Source organism: Pongo abelii, chromosome 16, assembly GCF_028885655.2.
Source record: "Pongo abelii isolate AG06213 chromosome 16, NHGRI_mPonAbe1-v2.0_pri, whole genome shotgun sequence".
Lineage (NCBI taxonomy): Eukaryota > Metazoa > Chordata > Mammalia > Primates > Hominidae > Pongo > Pongo abelii.
In genome coordinates this window covers 88788741-88804890 of record NC_072001.2, presented here as the reverse complement: position 1 = coordinate 88804890, position 16150 = coordinate 88788741, and the positions used below count along the sequence as shown (strand labels likewise).

Sequence of the window (16150 nt, the reverse complement as noted above, 5' to 3'; positions counted from 1 at the left end):
AGCCTAGGCAACATGGTGAAACCCAATCTCTACTAAAATACAAAAAAATTAGCCGGGTGTGGTAGTGTGGGCCTGTAGTCCCAGCTACTCTGGAGGCCAAGGCAGGAAAATTGCTTGAACCTGGGAGGCGGAGGCTGCAGTGAGCTAATTTTCAAGCAGCAGATCCAGAGAGCAAGTAGCTTCCATAAGCTCAGGTTTGTCATTAAAGATAAGCACACTGAAGGATTCCTTCAGGTCTCCACTGTATTTAGGCTTTTGTGGCCAGAAATATAAAACAATATCCTTCTGTATTTTAGGGGGAAAAAGGAGATTCCCCTTAAAATTTCAAAATAAAGTTCCTTGGAGACTTTTAACTTACATTAAAAGCAAGAACGAGAAAAAGATGAAACACAATCAACATCCTTGAGAAGTATACTCTAAAAAGCAACTATCATGTATCGGCTTCTATTCTGCTTACAAAGTCAAATACTCAGAATTAATTTTGGAGATGGCAGTAATCTGAAGATTATGTCACAACAAGGGGTCCAGGGGGTGGGATGGGGGATGGGCATCTTTCCAGAAGGACACCAAGGCTACTTCACAGATAAAACACATATTAAGTCTAAAGCAATACTCAAAGAAGAAGATATGTCTGGGCGCGGTGGCTCATGCCTGTAATCCTAGCACCTTGGGAGGCCCAGATGGGCAGATTGCCTGAGGTCAGGAGTTCAAGATCAGCCCGGACAACATGATGAAAACTCGTCTCTACTAAAAATACAAAAAATTAGGCGTAGTGGCGTATGCCTGTAATCCCAGCTACTCGGGAGGCAGAGGCAGGGTAATTGCTTGAATCCGGGAGATGGAGGTTGCAGTGAGCTGAGATCGCACCACTGTACTCCAGCCTGGACAATAGAGCAAGATCCATCTCAAAAAAAAGAAAAAAAAAAAAAGATGATGATATAACTTGAGTACTTGAAGGATAAGAAATTACTGTGTCAAATTACCTACAAGTTAAATGCCCATGTTCCAGACCTGTGGCTCTTAGTATCAGGCTTGTGATAGAGAAAAGGCTATGAATTCTACTCAGTGTGCTTAGACCAAAGGAAACCACCACAGGGATTTCACAGGCCCTATTTAGAGAAAGCTCATTAAAAGCAAGAAGCGCTGGATAAGGTGGCTTATGTCTGTCATCCCAGCACCTTGGGAGGCTGAGGCAGGTGGACTGTCTGTGTCCAGGAGTTTGAGACCAGCCTGGGCAACATGGCAAAGCCCTGTCTCTACCAAAAATACAGAAGTTAGCCGGGCATGGTGGCAGGCATGCCTGTAGTCCCAGCTACTCTGGAGGATTGCCTGAGCCTGGGAGGTAGAGGTTGCAGCGAGCTGGGCGATAGAGTGAGACCCCATCTCAGAAAAAAAAAAAAAAGGGCAGCAAGAGGCTTCCTTAAGGACAGAGAATCAAAGAACAAATCAAAGGCCATCTTAGCAGGCAATTATCTAACTGGCAAAATTCCAAGATGGTGCCCCTAGGACCAAAGAAAGGGGAAAGGTCAAGGAAACTGACAACTGTATTGTTTACACGTAGAGATGATAGCCAGCAGTTAGCCTCTTTGTAACAGCAAAAAGAAAAAAAAAAAAAAAAAAGGAAAAAACAATGTCCCTAACTTGACAATGACAACAAACACATATTTTCTTAAATAGTTCATAATGTCCTTACCTCACTGTTTCTTTTAAGCATAAATACCAGGTTAGCATTTCCACCCTATAAAACAAAAAACATACATATAAAAAAATGAAGATCTTGATGCAAAAATGACATTCAGTGTGTTTCTGTGTTAGGCTGTAGCTTTCCATTTTCTTCCTTTTCTACCACAGCCTCTCACTAAGGTAGTGAAGGTTTAAGAGGTTGAACTATTTATCACTGATACCTTGTAAGGAGGTCAGGTCGGTTTGGAGCACCTGAAACAAACCTCCTAATGAAACTGGTCCTGCCAGGACCATGGCAGAGTTATGAATGTAAACACACCACCCTAAGCCAGTGAGGCCAAACAGCCAATAATGTGGAACTCTTAACTGTACTATTTGTTTTAAAAATGTGATTTTCCCTGAAAATAATTTTATTAAAAGCAGCAATTCAGGCATCGAAAATAACATCAAAGTGAAATAATTTCAAAGGTTATGAATTCAGAGGAAAGTGCCAAGGAGGTTCATGGTGTATTTTAAAGAGAAATACCTTTTTTAGGCCACTGTCTGATTCCGTTCTCCTAAGATCTTGGCCATCATCTCCCTCTTCCTTCTCGCCTCCTAAACAAAAAATAGGTATTTGTTTTTTTTAAAGCTGTGAAACAGATTAGCCAAGGAAAGAATATAATATAGGTATCTTGGGGATGTAGTATGTCTGAAACCTACTGATGCCCCCAAAAAGGGGGAGCTGCTTAGTGGCAGCTAAGTGATTATTAATAATTTTACGGATGCAGAAGAAATGGAAGCAGGAACATGTATTATTACTCTTTTAGCTGAGACCTTAGGAAAATCTTTTTTGTTAAAATGAATATGAGTCTGACTGACAAGCTCTTGACTGTCTTAAGATCTCACTAAGAAATTTACCGACTGAATGGGAGCAGAGATGTAGCTACTAAAGTACAAGTCATTTTGAGTTGTGTGGGATAGTCAAGGATTGCCTACAAAAGCTCATGACTTCACATCATTTACCTTTTGAAGCATTCATCTGATGGCTGTCAAATCCTCCAAAGGTCTCCGCTCTCCGGGGCAGGGAAACAGGACTGACCACACCTTCTTGCTCAATGGGGCTGCTGACAGTCGGCCCAAGTGTGCCTCCCAGATTTCCACTCACCAAACCCTGAAGGATCTCCACTGGAATAAAGGAAACATGCAAAGCTGACATCTTACCTTTCAATGAGGAGAAAACAAGTTCATAGTACATATGATATGTACAAAGAGCATGATTGGAAAGTTCCAAAGAGTGACTAGGTGAGTTCCTTTGCTCAGAGAAGGGTCTCAGCTCAGGGTATGTGTTTTAGTTGGATTCTACTAGAAATTTAGAGATGAGACCTTCCACTTTATATACAAGAGGGCTAAGAAATTTGAAAGTGTACAGGGAAGGCAGAGTAATTTACTACAACTGACATGGCTTCTGGAATCATATCCAAAGCAGCCAGAAGATATACCCTGGAAAGTAAGATGGACTGATTTGAGAACAGCAAGTAAAACAGTCAGGATTTCTGGCTTCACCAATATGGAGTGAGTTCCAGGGGCTAGAGTAGTCTAAGAATTTGCATCTCAACTCTGGCCCACTAGGGTTCTTTTCTAGGGTATGGCTCACAGAAAGAAGAAAGTGGAGAAAATGGAATAAAAGTTAAACAGGAGAAAAATAAAGAGATAAAGAAAAAGAAGGGCCAGGTGGAATAAGGGAGGGAACCAATAGCAGAAAATCTGATAAGACAAGCCATATTAAAAAAGAAAAACTACACAAAAATGATAGACAAGTCCTATGGTGTGAGAAAAGCTATCTGAACCTGTAAACTTAAGACACTAATTTCACATAAAAATGAGCAATAGAAAATATTGAAGTCAAATCCCATATAAAGTTAAGAACAGGGAGTGATGGTGGGGAGAACACAGGGTCTAACTTCTCTACAGATAATAAAAGCACATCAGAAAGACATGTCCATAAAATCGGTGACCAAAACACATTAAGAAAATGACAAAAGACAGCCGAGTGCAGTGGCTCATGCCTGTAATCCCAGCACTTTGGGAGGCCGAGGTGGGTGGATCACCTGAGGTCAGGAGTTCAAGACCAACATGGAGAAACCCTGTCTCTACTAAAAATAAAAAAAATTAGCCGGGCATGGTGGTGCATGCCCGTAATCCCAGCTACTCAGGAGGCTGAGGCTGAGCCAAGATCGCACCATTGCACTCCAGCCTGGGCAACAGGAGCAAAACTCTGTTTAAAAAAAATAAATAAATAAAAGAAAGGAAAGAAAAGAAAATGACAAAAGACATGAAAGAACTAACTTAGGTCAGAATTAGAAAACACAGAAATGAAATAGCAAAGCTACAAACAAAAGAAAATCATTATAGAAATAAAAACTAAACTAGAATATAAGAGCAAATTAACCCAGCAGAAAATGGCTTAATAAAAAAGGTGAAAGGAAGACCATTTAAACATTAAACAGATGAAGAGATCAAAAGTATTAAAAGAAAGTGACAACAAACACTGAAGATAGACAAAGAAGGTCCAACATAAGGATAAATGGAGATCTTGAAGTCAAGACCAAAGCAAAGGGAACAGGGAAAATAGTACAAATTATAATTCAAAAATAACTTCCTGAAATCTGAAAAATTTGAAACCACATATGAAAACAGAACACTGTGAACCTGACAGCATCAACCTAGGGTAACAAATCTCAAGGAAAATTCTTGTAAAACTACTTGTACTTAGAAAAAAATCCTTTGGGCATCTAGGTAAAGAGCATGTTACCTACATGGGGAAAATCAAATTATTATCAGTCTCTGATGGCAACGCTTTATGCCAAAAAAAAAATAAAACAACATACTTGAGAGTAATTAATATGTTGGGGAAGAAAATATGAACAAGCCAATAATTTTATATTCAGCAAAATAGGCTTTCAAGTATAAAGGGCATAAATTATTACCAGCATGCAAGAGCTCAGGGACTATTACTCTCATGAACCTTTCCTGAGGCACATGCTGAAGAATCAGCTTCACATATCCACATGACTAGAGGGTGACTGACCTAAGAACTTCTGGTAAGCATGAATTATGTTCACTTACAGAACAAAGACTATGGTCAAGGCTTACAAGGAGAGCATACGGCATGTAACAGTTATAAACTGACAGTGTAGACACAGCGCAACTATTTTTTCAAAAACGGGAGGATGGGGACAGCAAGTAAAAGTCGTATGTAGTCGTAGCAGCATTACTATTAGAATATATTAGTATCAAAATAGTGTTAGTAATACTATTAGTATTACTAACAGTATTAGCAATAGTAATTAGTATAGTAAATTAGTATTAGTAAATATTAATAGTAATACTATTAGTATTACTAACAGTATTAGCAATAGTAATTAGTAATACTATTAGTATTACTAACAGTTATGAGTAATAGGTTGGATAAAGCCAGAAAGTAAATATATAATATTCTAATTCTATGATGTATCCTTAAGAACAAGGATTTACAATGTGAAAGAAAGGAAATAGAGATGTAATACTAAATAGGTTTAGTTAAAAGAACAAACACTGTAGTCCACAGTTTAAGAATATCAATGTGAATTCAAAAGTGTGTGTAAATATAAATTTTCATATATATACACATTATATGTTCAATAGGTATTTAAATTACATATATATAAAATGTAAAACATATATATAATGTTATATATATGTTTTTCCCTAAGCTGTGTCCACTGAAAAGACCCAACTTAGTAACAATCAACAACCTAGCAGCAACGACCACCCCCAGTACCCAGACTGTGGTCTGAAAATATAATTTCCCACTAAAAGAAACCAGAACTCTTGGAGAAACGGCTGATACCAGGACTGGGGCAGAAAACAATTAAGATGAGCCTGGAACAACTTAACTACACCAGTAGCTCTCAAAGACTACTATGGTCATGTCCACAGGACTAGAAGCCAAAGAAAGAGGTGTTCAAAAAAGGAACATTTTGAGCTTTTAATAACGTTAGGAATTGCAATGACTTGAAACCCATCAAACATGTTTTTTGTTTTTGTTTTTTTTGACATAGTCTCGCTCTGTTGCCCAGTCTGGAGGGCAGTGGTGCAATCTCAGCTCACTGCAACCTCTGCTTCCTGGGTTCAAGTGATTCTCCTGCCTCAGCCTCCTGAGGAGCTGGGACTACAGCCAAATGTCACCACACCCGGCTAATTTTTGTATTTTTAGTAGGGATGGAGTTTCACCATGTGGGCCACGCTGGTCTTGAACTCCTGACCTCAGGTGATCCACCTGCCTCAGCCTCCCAAAGTGCTGGGATTATAGAAATGAGCCACTGCGCCTGGCCCCATCAAACATGTTTCAATTCATGAGTCCATAACAAAAACTATGGGTCACTTTCAGAAGATGTTCATGGTCTTAAAAACTGGTAAATAAATGGAGGGGAAAAATAATCAAGCATTTATCCTTTTATCTTTTCTTATATGTCACAAAAAAAGAGACAACTAGACATTTATGCCCCCTCAATGAAAGAACACAACACTATAAGGGCACAATTTACCAAAGAGATCAAGTCTGAGTAATTAATTAAGCCTCCGAATCCAGCTGCAAATCTGAAGGAAACAGACGACAGGACTGTATGAATAAAATCCAAACTGTGGGAAACTCTCTAAATCAAAAAGCTCAGATTGTTCAAAGATAAATTATATGGAAAAAAAAAAGATGGTGGGGGGAACTGTAAATTAAGAATTTTAAGATGCATATCAAAAAACATAAGCAAATTAAACTATAATGTCTAGGAGTAGGCACTTAAGCCATAAAGACATATAAGTAAGTGATTAATGGCCGGGTGCGGTGGCTCACGCCTCTAATATCAGCATTTTGAGAGGCCAAGGTGGGTGGATAACTTGAGGTCAGGAGTTTGAGACCAGCTTGGCCCACATGGTAAAACCCTGTCTCTGTGAAAAATACAAAAATTAGCTGGGTGTGGTGGTGCACACCTGTAGTCCCAGCTACTTGGGAGGCTGAGGCAAAAGAATCACTTGAACCCAGGAGGGGGAGGTTGCAGTGAGCCGAGATCGCACCACTGCACTCCAGCCTGGGAAACAGAGCAGCAAGATCCTGCCAAAAAAAAAAAAAAAAAGCATAAGTGATTAATTTAAAAAAAGTCAGAATAACTGCTCCTTTTGGAGGGAGGGAGGTGTGATGGGGACAGGGCATGTGGAGGAAGGGGCTTCAGGGTGTCTGGCCACGTTTAATTTCTTGATGTGAGTAGTGGTTAAAAGGATATTCACCTGATAATTTACTATAGTGAAATATTTGTTTTGGGTAATTTTCTGCATTTGTGCTTTATTTTAAAGTAAAAAAGTAAAAACTGGCAGGCAATATTAGTGTGTAAACCACTCTGGGAGTAGGTGAAGAGGGGGCAATGCTGAATGTTAATTACCCTCATTTATTGCACTTTTCATTAAAGGTCCTCCTTTGAGAGCCTCCTCTGTGTTGGAGCGGAAGAGAACTCTAGGGCTATGTGTTGGGGAGCAATCCTCTGGGAGAGGGGTGCTGCACTCAGCCATGTCCCGGAAAATCATCTCCTTCTCTTCCAACAAGAGTAGGATTTGTTGGTCCTTCTGTTGAAGTTGTTCTGCAGGAAGGAGAAAATGATCTGTGATTTGATTGGTGTTTAGTAATTATGAGATGACTAAGACACGAGCACCACCTTGTGGTAATTTTTGGAAAGAGACAAGACAGGACACCCTCCCGACCCACACTGCCTTTTCTTTTTCATCAAGACAGCAATATTATTTCTGTTCTGTGATTTCTATCTGGAAAACCATTCTGCATCTTTTTGGCGAACCATGGAAATTGTGACATAGCAAGTGTGCACTTTGCTTCCACTCCTTTGTCCCCTGTTTACTTCTCAGCCCACTACTCTCTAGCTTCTGTCCACTCTGCAACTGCTTTCCCAGCTCAACTGAATCCAATGAGGTCTTTTAGGTTGTTTTTTCCAGCATTGATGATTACTTCTTCCTTTAAAACATGTTTCCTTCTTTAACTTTTAGGACACCGGTTCTCTTCCTACCATTCTTTCTCAGGACACTTTACAGATCTGCCATCTGCAGTGGAATCTCTTATTTGGGCTCCTGTCTCAGCTCCATCCTGAGCTGTCTTCTTTTTTTGTTTGTTTTTGTTTTTTGAGACGGAGTTTCGCTCTTGTTGCCTAGACTGGAGTACAATGGTGCACTCTTGGCTCACCGCAACCTCCACCTCCTGGGTTCAAGCGATTAAGCGATTTTCCTGCCTCAGCCTCCTGAGGAGCTGGGATTACAGGCATGTGCTACCACGCCTGGCTAATTCTGTATTTTTAGTAGAGACGGTGTTTCACCATGTTGGCCAGACTGGTCTCAAACTCCCGACCTCAGGTGATCTGCCCGCCTTGGCCTCCCACAGTGCTGGGATTACAGGTGTGAGCCACCGCGCCTGGCCTGAGCTGTCTTCTTTACCTTACCCACTTTCCTCTTGAGGATCTCATTCATCCTCGTGCTTCAATTACCTTCTGTATGCTGATAATTCATAAAAAACCATACAAAAATCTTCCCCTTTCTTAGCAGCAGACCATGGCGCCCAAGTGGCCACCTCTACTGAGATGCCTTGTTCTCAGCATGTGAGAAACCAATCTTTTCTCCAGCCCACTACCTCCTCCCTTTAGTGTGGAATCTCCTTCTCAGTCAACAACTCTTCATCTTCCAGGTCACCTGATTTGGAAACCTGTGAGAGATTCTGTCTCCTCACTCTGTCCCACCACCAACTGACCAGGATCTTTTTTTTGAGACAGAGTCTCGCTCAGCCACCCAGGCTGAAGTGCAGTGGCGCTACCTCAGCTCACTGAAACCTCCACCTCACTCTGCCTCCCAGGTTCAAGCGATTCTCCTGCCTCAGCCTCCCAAGTAGCTGGAATTACAGGCACGTGCCACCACGCCTGGCTAATTTTTGTATTTTTAGTAAAGATGGGGTTTCACCATGTTGGTCAGGCTGGTCTCGAACTCCTGACCTTGTGATCCACCCACCGTGGCCTCCCAAAGTGCTGGGATTACAGGCGTGAGCCACCGAGCCTGGCCAACTGACCAGATTTTAATGACCTTATTTCTTACTCACATCTGTTCCCTCTCCAGCTCATTCTCACGTAATCTATCCTAACAGTCTTCCAAATGGTCTTTCTACTTCCAGTGGCTTCCCATTCCCTCAAGCAACTCTCCTAACTGGCTTCAACATGTTAAAAAAAAAAAAAAATTTTTTTTCTTTTTTTAAATTACATGAGTCCCTTGTTGCCTTTTAATACCTGGTGCTTTTCCAGCTTAAGCTCCCATCCCTTAACCCTGACCCTCCAGACACACCGAACCTGTCATTCCTTGGCAGACATGTCAAGTCCTTTTTCACCTTTGCACATAACTACTCTTGTGTGCTGAGATAATTTTTTTCAGATGTAGCTCATGCACCAGCTCCTCTGTGAGACTTACTAGAGGCAGGATGAGTAGATCCCACACATGTTAATTGTACCTGTGGTCTAATAAATCACTGTGTGGCCCATCATTGATGTATGTCTCCCCTGCTAGGGTGTGAGCTTCTCAAGGGCAAGGGCTCTTTTTAAGGAATCTTTGCATCTGTTGTACCTAGCAGTATGCCTAGCCAGGTACTTGACAAAATTTAAAGAAGGAAGATTTTTATCCTTGTCATCCTAATCATGGGCCAATAAATTTGCTGTAACTCTGGCTCTGGTCTAAATCTGTCCGTATTTTTAATTTCCCTCTCAGTGAGACAGAATGCTATCATCTGTACGGCTTTAAGGCCTAACCAAACTCCTTAGGTGCTTACATTTATTTAACGCTAAGCCTTATTTCTATCCAGCATAGTCTTTACTTTGAAACATTCGATAAGCCACTGGCAAACAGAAAAGAGCACCAGGCTTTGCTAAGACAGGGAACAGAATTCTGGCTTAGCCACTAACTACACACGTAACCCCGGGTAGCTTGTCCTCTGTGGGCCTTGACTGTCTCATCGGCACAATGGGGATTAGAATGCCTGTGTTGTAGGGATACTGAAAACACTACACAAAACAGTCAGCACTCAATAAACAGGGGTCAAACATAGATCGATACATACCCTTCTCCCAACACTTCACCTCACAACTCATTTGTAAACATGCAGGTAAGTGATAACGCTAGGGACTGGGGGAGGATTAAATCAGATTAACTGGAGAATTCTTTTCCCCAAATTCCTTTCTCTCCTTGTTTTAATCTTAGATGTGACTACAAATTTTGGCAAATTCGCCTGTGACAAAGTGCAGAGAATGTCATGAGGTTTGAGAACACTGATCCTCAGTCAAGAGAATCAATATTCTCCTGATCCAGTATTGGACACATCCTTACAGCCATTCTTTACCAGGACCCATGTCAGCCTGGCCTTGGTTTCTCTTTTGTTAACACAGCTATTCATTTCACTGCTTTCAAGTGCCTGCTGGGGCAGCTTTAGAACTGAGGGCAAACCCGTACCTCTAAAATCCACCAGCAGTCTTCTGCAACTGCAGACATTCCAGACAAGGGGCTCAGACCACTCCCAATGCCTCACCTTTTAATTCTCGGGCTTTGGTGTCCAACATTTTCTTTTCTTCCTCATTCTCACTAGGAATTCCTTCATCTTCATCTCTGTTCCTAATACAACCCAAACAAGACAGAACAAAAAGTTCCTAAGATGTCGATTACTCTGGTCACAGTCCAGCCTGTTATGAAATCACACAGAGACATCAGGAGGGCTGGGAAGGGTGGGGCCTGGTGGTTAACTTACAGGGTGTTGATTGTGTCCTGAATGATCTGAATCCAGCTGTTTCGTTCCTCTTTGGAGCTGGCATGGACTTCTACCATTTCTGGATCTTTCATCCCCATGCTGATCAGGAATAAACCTTTCTCCTCATGTGCCACTTCTCTCACAATCAGCTTCTTTAAAGAGATCACTGTTGACTTCTGGTCCTGGAAAAAGGGAAGAGGGCAAATAAAAGATACATATACAATATTCTAACTCTTAAGGACAGCTTCAATCTAAGGTAAGACCAGATGCTGTTAAAAAAGCACGCAGTTTGAAAAACAATGACTGCTTTAGGATAAAGAGAAGTATCTCCTTATTTCATTCAGATTTTAACATAAAAAGATTTCAAAAGGGAAATAGTAATTTATGGCTCGGAAGGTTCCAGTCATGTTTTCCACACGATGAATCTTTCCAGGTTCCCCGAAGAATCCAGTCAGCAGTATTATACATGAGCACCATTTATGGGCTCAAATGTGAGAAATACTCCAGTGACAGGTTTCTTCATAGATCAAATAGTCAGATGTCCAAGACATTAAAAGAAGACTGTGATGAAACAGAATAATAATTTTTTGGGAAGGGGGATGCCAGAAAATTCTGAGGGCATGTGGGAAATTACTCAGAGGAATTTGTCCTGAGCCATTTAATTTTAAGAGGGTGGGGGAGAGCAATAATATAGTGCTTACATTCCGTAACTAAACTAGCTGCTTATAATACTATTAAAAAAATAACAATTCAGCTTACCAATGATGCAAAGATGTACTTCTGGTCTTTTTCTTGAAGGAAAACTAAAATGTCAGTGAGAAGAACTGCTTGAACCTCTGGAAAATGGAAATGGGAGAAGGGAAGATAGAACAATGACTACTTAATAGTTACCCACAGTCAGAAGGGTTTTTATTGAAGGGTGTTCCAGCAATACATACACCCCTATAAGGGCAAACTATGATCTGAGATCACACTCCTCCAAAGCAACAGTTTTACAGTTCTCCAGGATTCAGATCTGGTCACCAGATTTTTAGCAGCATTTTAAAATGGGATTTATCACCAAAGCCTTGTTTTGGAAAAGTTTAAGTACTCAGTCCTAGAAAGATATATCCCATAAGACAAGATTTTAAGAATAAAATACTTTTAAGAATAAAGCTGAAAAGCTGGACTTGTACAGATGTTAAACAGCAACATATAGCAGGATACTCCAAAAAATACTCAGGTTGCAATATTTTTCAACTTCTAATTACAGTAATGGGAAAGGTGTGGAGCAGGAGACAGGAATGCTGCCCAAAGATGAAGTATAGAAATATCTAAGTCTGATGAAAAGACGTCTTCCATGCCCTCAAAAGAACAAAGAGTGGCCACACAGGCAGACGCCTTCCAGTCTTACAGGTACATGTGAATATAGGGCTCTTTCCTCAGCTCCATATGCAATAGTCAGCTTAAACTCTTGCTCTGACTAATCCTCTAGGAGTAGGTAGTAACATTTTCCACTAGTCTCCTGAGGATGGTTTGATGTCTCTGGAGTTGAGTCTATCTCGAGCTAGCAGGCTGGCCCCTATGTAACATCTTCACTGTGGAAAGTGAAGTCCACAATTCCCTGGGAAAGGATGGAACTGATTTATGCAGTCCGTGCCCCACCTTTTCTTCTACCTCTGCCGCAACCGAAATCCCCTTTCTGTGGAATTCACTGCAAAGCTATGAAGAAAACAGAAGCAAGGACATCTGATTCCTAGGGAGGTCTAATTTTTTTAGGCTAAACTACTGCAATTTTCTGTGTACTGCCATCAGTTATGAAAAAGCCTTTTTTTTTTTTAAAGTTTACTTTTAAATAATTCAGGTGCCTGCACCCTCCCTATCCCCCCAAAAAAGCGAGACACAAATTTTAACTTCATTGAATCTTGAAGTTTATATGGTCAGTGTCGGTGGATCAGAGAAAAACAATCCCACCCCTTTCAAAGAGTACCCAACATAGTACTGGCTGTTCTTGGCATGAATTCACTTGGGGGTGAAAATGACTAAACACCAACTCCTATCTCTACAGGAGGCATTCTAGGCCAGAAAACCTATCGTTCTTGCCACTGGCTTGACCACAACTTTATTCCAACAGCTGGGATCTACTAGTTTTTATTTTGGAAATAAATAAATTGCTATGTAAAGGAAAGAATAAAGCGCTGGATCCAGGCAACAGCAGCTCTAGGAAATTCAGGCCTTTACAAGAAAGGGCAGGTATTTCTGAACTGCCAGCCTGCTTAAAAGTCTCAAAGAGAGCTAGGGCTCTCAGAACATCACGGAATATTAGGACTGGAGGGAAGGAGCCTTAGTTCAAGTTTATCACAGAACCATGAAATATACGGCCAGCTGGTGGTGGGAAAGGAGATTTCTTTCTCTGAATCTTTTCTGCCCTTCTTTTTCATGCCTTCTGCTTCAATGCAGGCCCAGATGAGCTCTTCCCCAAAGCACTGCACAGTCTCTTATCTGTCACCAGTCTCTCTTCACTCCAGCTGCACTCTAAACTGACCCTAGTCGTCATACTGAAAAACCACCTCATGTATCCCTTTCCTGCTTGCAGTTCTTGTTTTTGAACCCATTCTTTGCCCCCCTCCCTCATCAATAGTATCAACTGTTAACTCCTCAGTCTGGAGAATGCACCTCATTACAACCTGGCCCCTCCCGTTTCTTTGGGCTGGTTTCCCGTCACTCCTGTCATTCACTCTGCTCTTTGTGTGAGAGTCCCAGGTGTCCACTCTTCCCTGGACGTGCCACACCCTTTCAACTCTGTGCTTCCACTTTCTCTTCCTTAGTGTGGGGAACACTTTCTCCTTATGTGCTGTCATCCTTCAAGACTTGACTCTATTGCTATTCCTCTTGCTTTCTCCTCCATTCCAGCACTCGCCACACTGTAGAGCAGGTATCTCTTTCCAAGGCTCTTCATTTTGATTTCAACTTCTAAGCAGGGTGTCCTGCTTTTATTCATTGTTGAAACCAGCTGATTGCCTGGAACTTCTTTACTATTTGTTCTAAGCATGGGTATTTCCTATAGCAGTTATCTACATCATCACTTACACCTCAGAAACGAAAGCAGCACTCATTTCCTCCACCTTCTTTCTATGCCAGTGAGGCTGACAGCACTGGCCTACCCTGCTTCAATGTCCTCAGCTCACTGAGGCCAGGGCGAAGGGGTGGGTACAATTCAAGGCTATTGGTGTAACATATAGGCCCATGGAGTATAGGTTTATGAAAACAAACAAAAAAAATCAAATGTACACATAAATTAAAAAACAAGCCTCAAAGCTTCATTAACTTGATACGGCTGACTATTTGAAATGTAAAAATTAAAACCAAATGGAAAATGGGCATCCTTTATGATTTATTTTGCTTTAAAGATATATGAATATCATAAAATATAATAATAAATCTAATTGATGTGGGTTAAACTTAACTTTCTATTAGGTGTCTGGAGCTGCAAATTCCTCTAACATCTCTTGTGAACAAGTGATGTGTTTTGAACTCACAGATTCTGTGAAACTCGCTGACTGTGTCTCCCTCCTTGTGAGTTTTGCCATAGATCCCAACTCCAACCTGGCTGTCCATCTCTTGTAGGGGAATACACCTTCCTTGACAGCTTGCACATCTTATGCTTTACTTTGTTTTTTTAAAATCTTATTTTCCATTTTCCCTGACTGCATCATTTCTTTGTCATCTTACTCTATTTTGTATGATTTTGTAGGCCATCACAAACCATTTTTGACATAAGATTACGAAGAACTAAATGCTTGTTGCTCCTGGGTGGTGTTTGGAGATGGGCTCTCTGGGAAAAAAATCTGGTAGTGAATTTCCAACAAAAGCCCTTGGATTTTGCCTGTTTTACCTGGGCACACACTTAGACAAAAGAGCCAAGCCTTACCTTTTAACCTTCCTGCTGCATTCTTCAGAAACACACTCCCATCACGTACAAGCTTCTTCCGTTTCAAATCCTCCTTGGCAAACATCTGACCACTCTTCATCCTCATGATTGACTTGCTATCTGTCTTTGTATAAATCTCATTGAGACGCACTTTCTTTTCATAACTTGCCACTTTGCTGTCTACAACTCCAATCACATCCTTCACCAGGCTCAAGGACTGTGCTAGATCTTCCTGCTCCACTTCATTGTCTTGGAAGGAAAGAATAATTCTGTTTTTTATGGCTCTTTTTGGACAAGGGCAGAAGCAGGGGAATCCTGACTTCTCACTCCATATCATCTTTTTCCCTTTGTGACTATGCTATCAGAGGGAAGCCAACACGTCAGAGATCATGTGCCTATCCTTCTTGCTTTTATAAGTTCGATTCTAAAAAAAGTCAGAAGTTTTCAATGATATAAATAATATGCAATCATATGTTGTGCTCTAAAATAAAAGGAACTGAAGACTTCTAGGAGGGGCAGTAGTAGCAGGAAGAGCAACCAAGTTTTATTTTATTTATATCTTTGTTTTACTTAATCTTTAATGTACTGCCTTGTAATCTTTAAAATAACTACCTAGGAACAGAATTAGCCAAGAGAGAGAAACCAGTAATTACTGATTAAGTGAAAAACAGCAGCAATTCTAGCACTTCTGGGAATAACTGGTGGAAATTATCTCCCAGCCTAGTGATAAGAGAATAGTGTTCAGGTCATTGAACTCTGGATGGAATCAATGTGGTCCCTTTCCTTCTTGCTATCATTTACCCTAAGTCTGGTAACATAACAGTCCAAATTTTCATTCAAGAAAATTCAAGATAAAACACAAGGTCTCTTTTAGACATATGAGAGCATCTACTACTGGCCACAGAGGAAACAGTCCATGGCCATACAAGACTGAGTTATAAAAGAGACTTACCTTTGGTACACTGCAATATTCTTTGGAATAAAACTGGGTACTTGGTAATCCGCTGAGTTACAAGCAATATGCACTCTGGAATTCCAAGCCTTCTAACAACTGAACTGCTCATCTTCTTCTGCAAGGGAGTAAACAGACTGTGAGGAATCACATGAAAAAGGCTCTAGTGAAAGCCGACAGGGACACATGGCTCTCAACAATGACAGGGATTTTCATGTTTCTTATCAATACCTTTACAAAGGCTTGAAAACGCTTATCCTTGGCATAAAGGTCTTTGAAGTAGTTTACAGACTGGTTATGCTGCCCACAAAACTTGCCATATGTCTCCTTTAAACGTTCTGCATTCTCACCTGAAAACTGCAGAGAAAAGAGAACAGAAGTTATGCCATGCGGCGCCAAACTCATTTTGTAAAATGTTTCCAGTCTACTTATAAAAGTCAAGAGTGCTTCCTCATAAATTCTCCCAAAAGAATGAAATGGTGCAGCAGCTTTGGAAAGCAGTCTGGCAGTTACTCAAGAGGTTCAACTTTAAATGGGTAGACTATATGGCATATGGATTAAATCTCAATAAAGCTGTTATACAGATTTGAAAAACAACAAAAAATTAAAGAAACTTTATGTACTGTGCACACAGAAAATGCAAAATGTATTCTAACTTCTATTTGTCATAAACAGAGTAATAAAACAATGAGATTCACTAGGAGTTTTTCATGAGACAATCTTAAATATCTGACCTTGATAAGTTAGACAGACATCACAA

At 40.7% G+C, this 16150-nt stretch overlaps 1 protein-coding gene across 11 annotated transcripts in view; it reads right to left on the bottom strand.

Annotated features, from left to right (window-relative positions):
• AKAP13 (A-kinase anchoring protein 13) overlaps positions 1-16150 on the bottom strand; it is a 355010-nt gene that overhangs the window by 11313 nt on the left and 327547 nt on the right. For all 11 annotated transcript variants that reach the window (XM_054531799.1, XM_054531800.2, XM_054531798.2 and 8 more), the window contains 10 exons: positions 15622-15747; positions 15391-15508; positions 14439-14687; positions 11288-11364; positions 10529-10710; positions 10313-10395; positions 7137-7331; positions 2689-2850; positions 2210-2280; positions 1694-1738 (listed from right to left, as the gene is read on the bottom strand). In XM_054531799.1, coding sequence (XP_054387774.1) covers positions 1694-1738; positions 2210-2280; positions 2689-2850; positions 7137-7331; positions 10313-10395; positions 10529-10710; positions 11288-11364; positions 14439-14687; positions 15391-15508; positions 15622-15747 — 1308 coding nt within the window. The remainder of the gene's footprint in view (positions 1-1693; positions 1739-2209; positions 2281-2688; positions 2851-7136; positions 7332-10312; positions 10396-10528; positions 10711-11287; positions 11365-14438; positions 14688-15390; positions 15509-15621; positions 15748-16150) is intronic.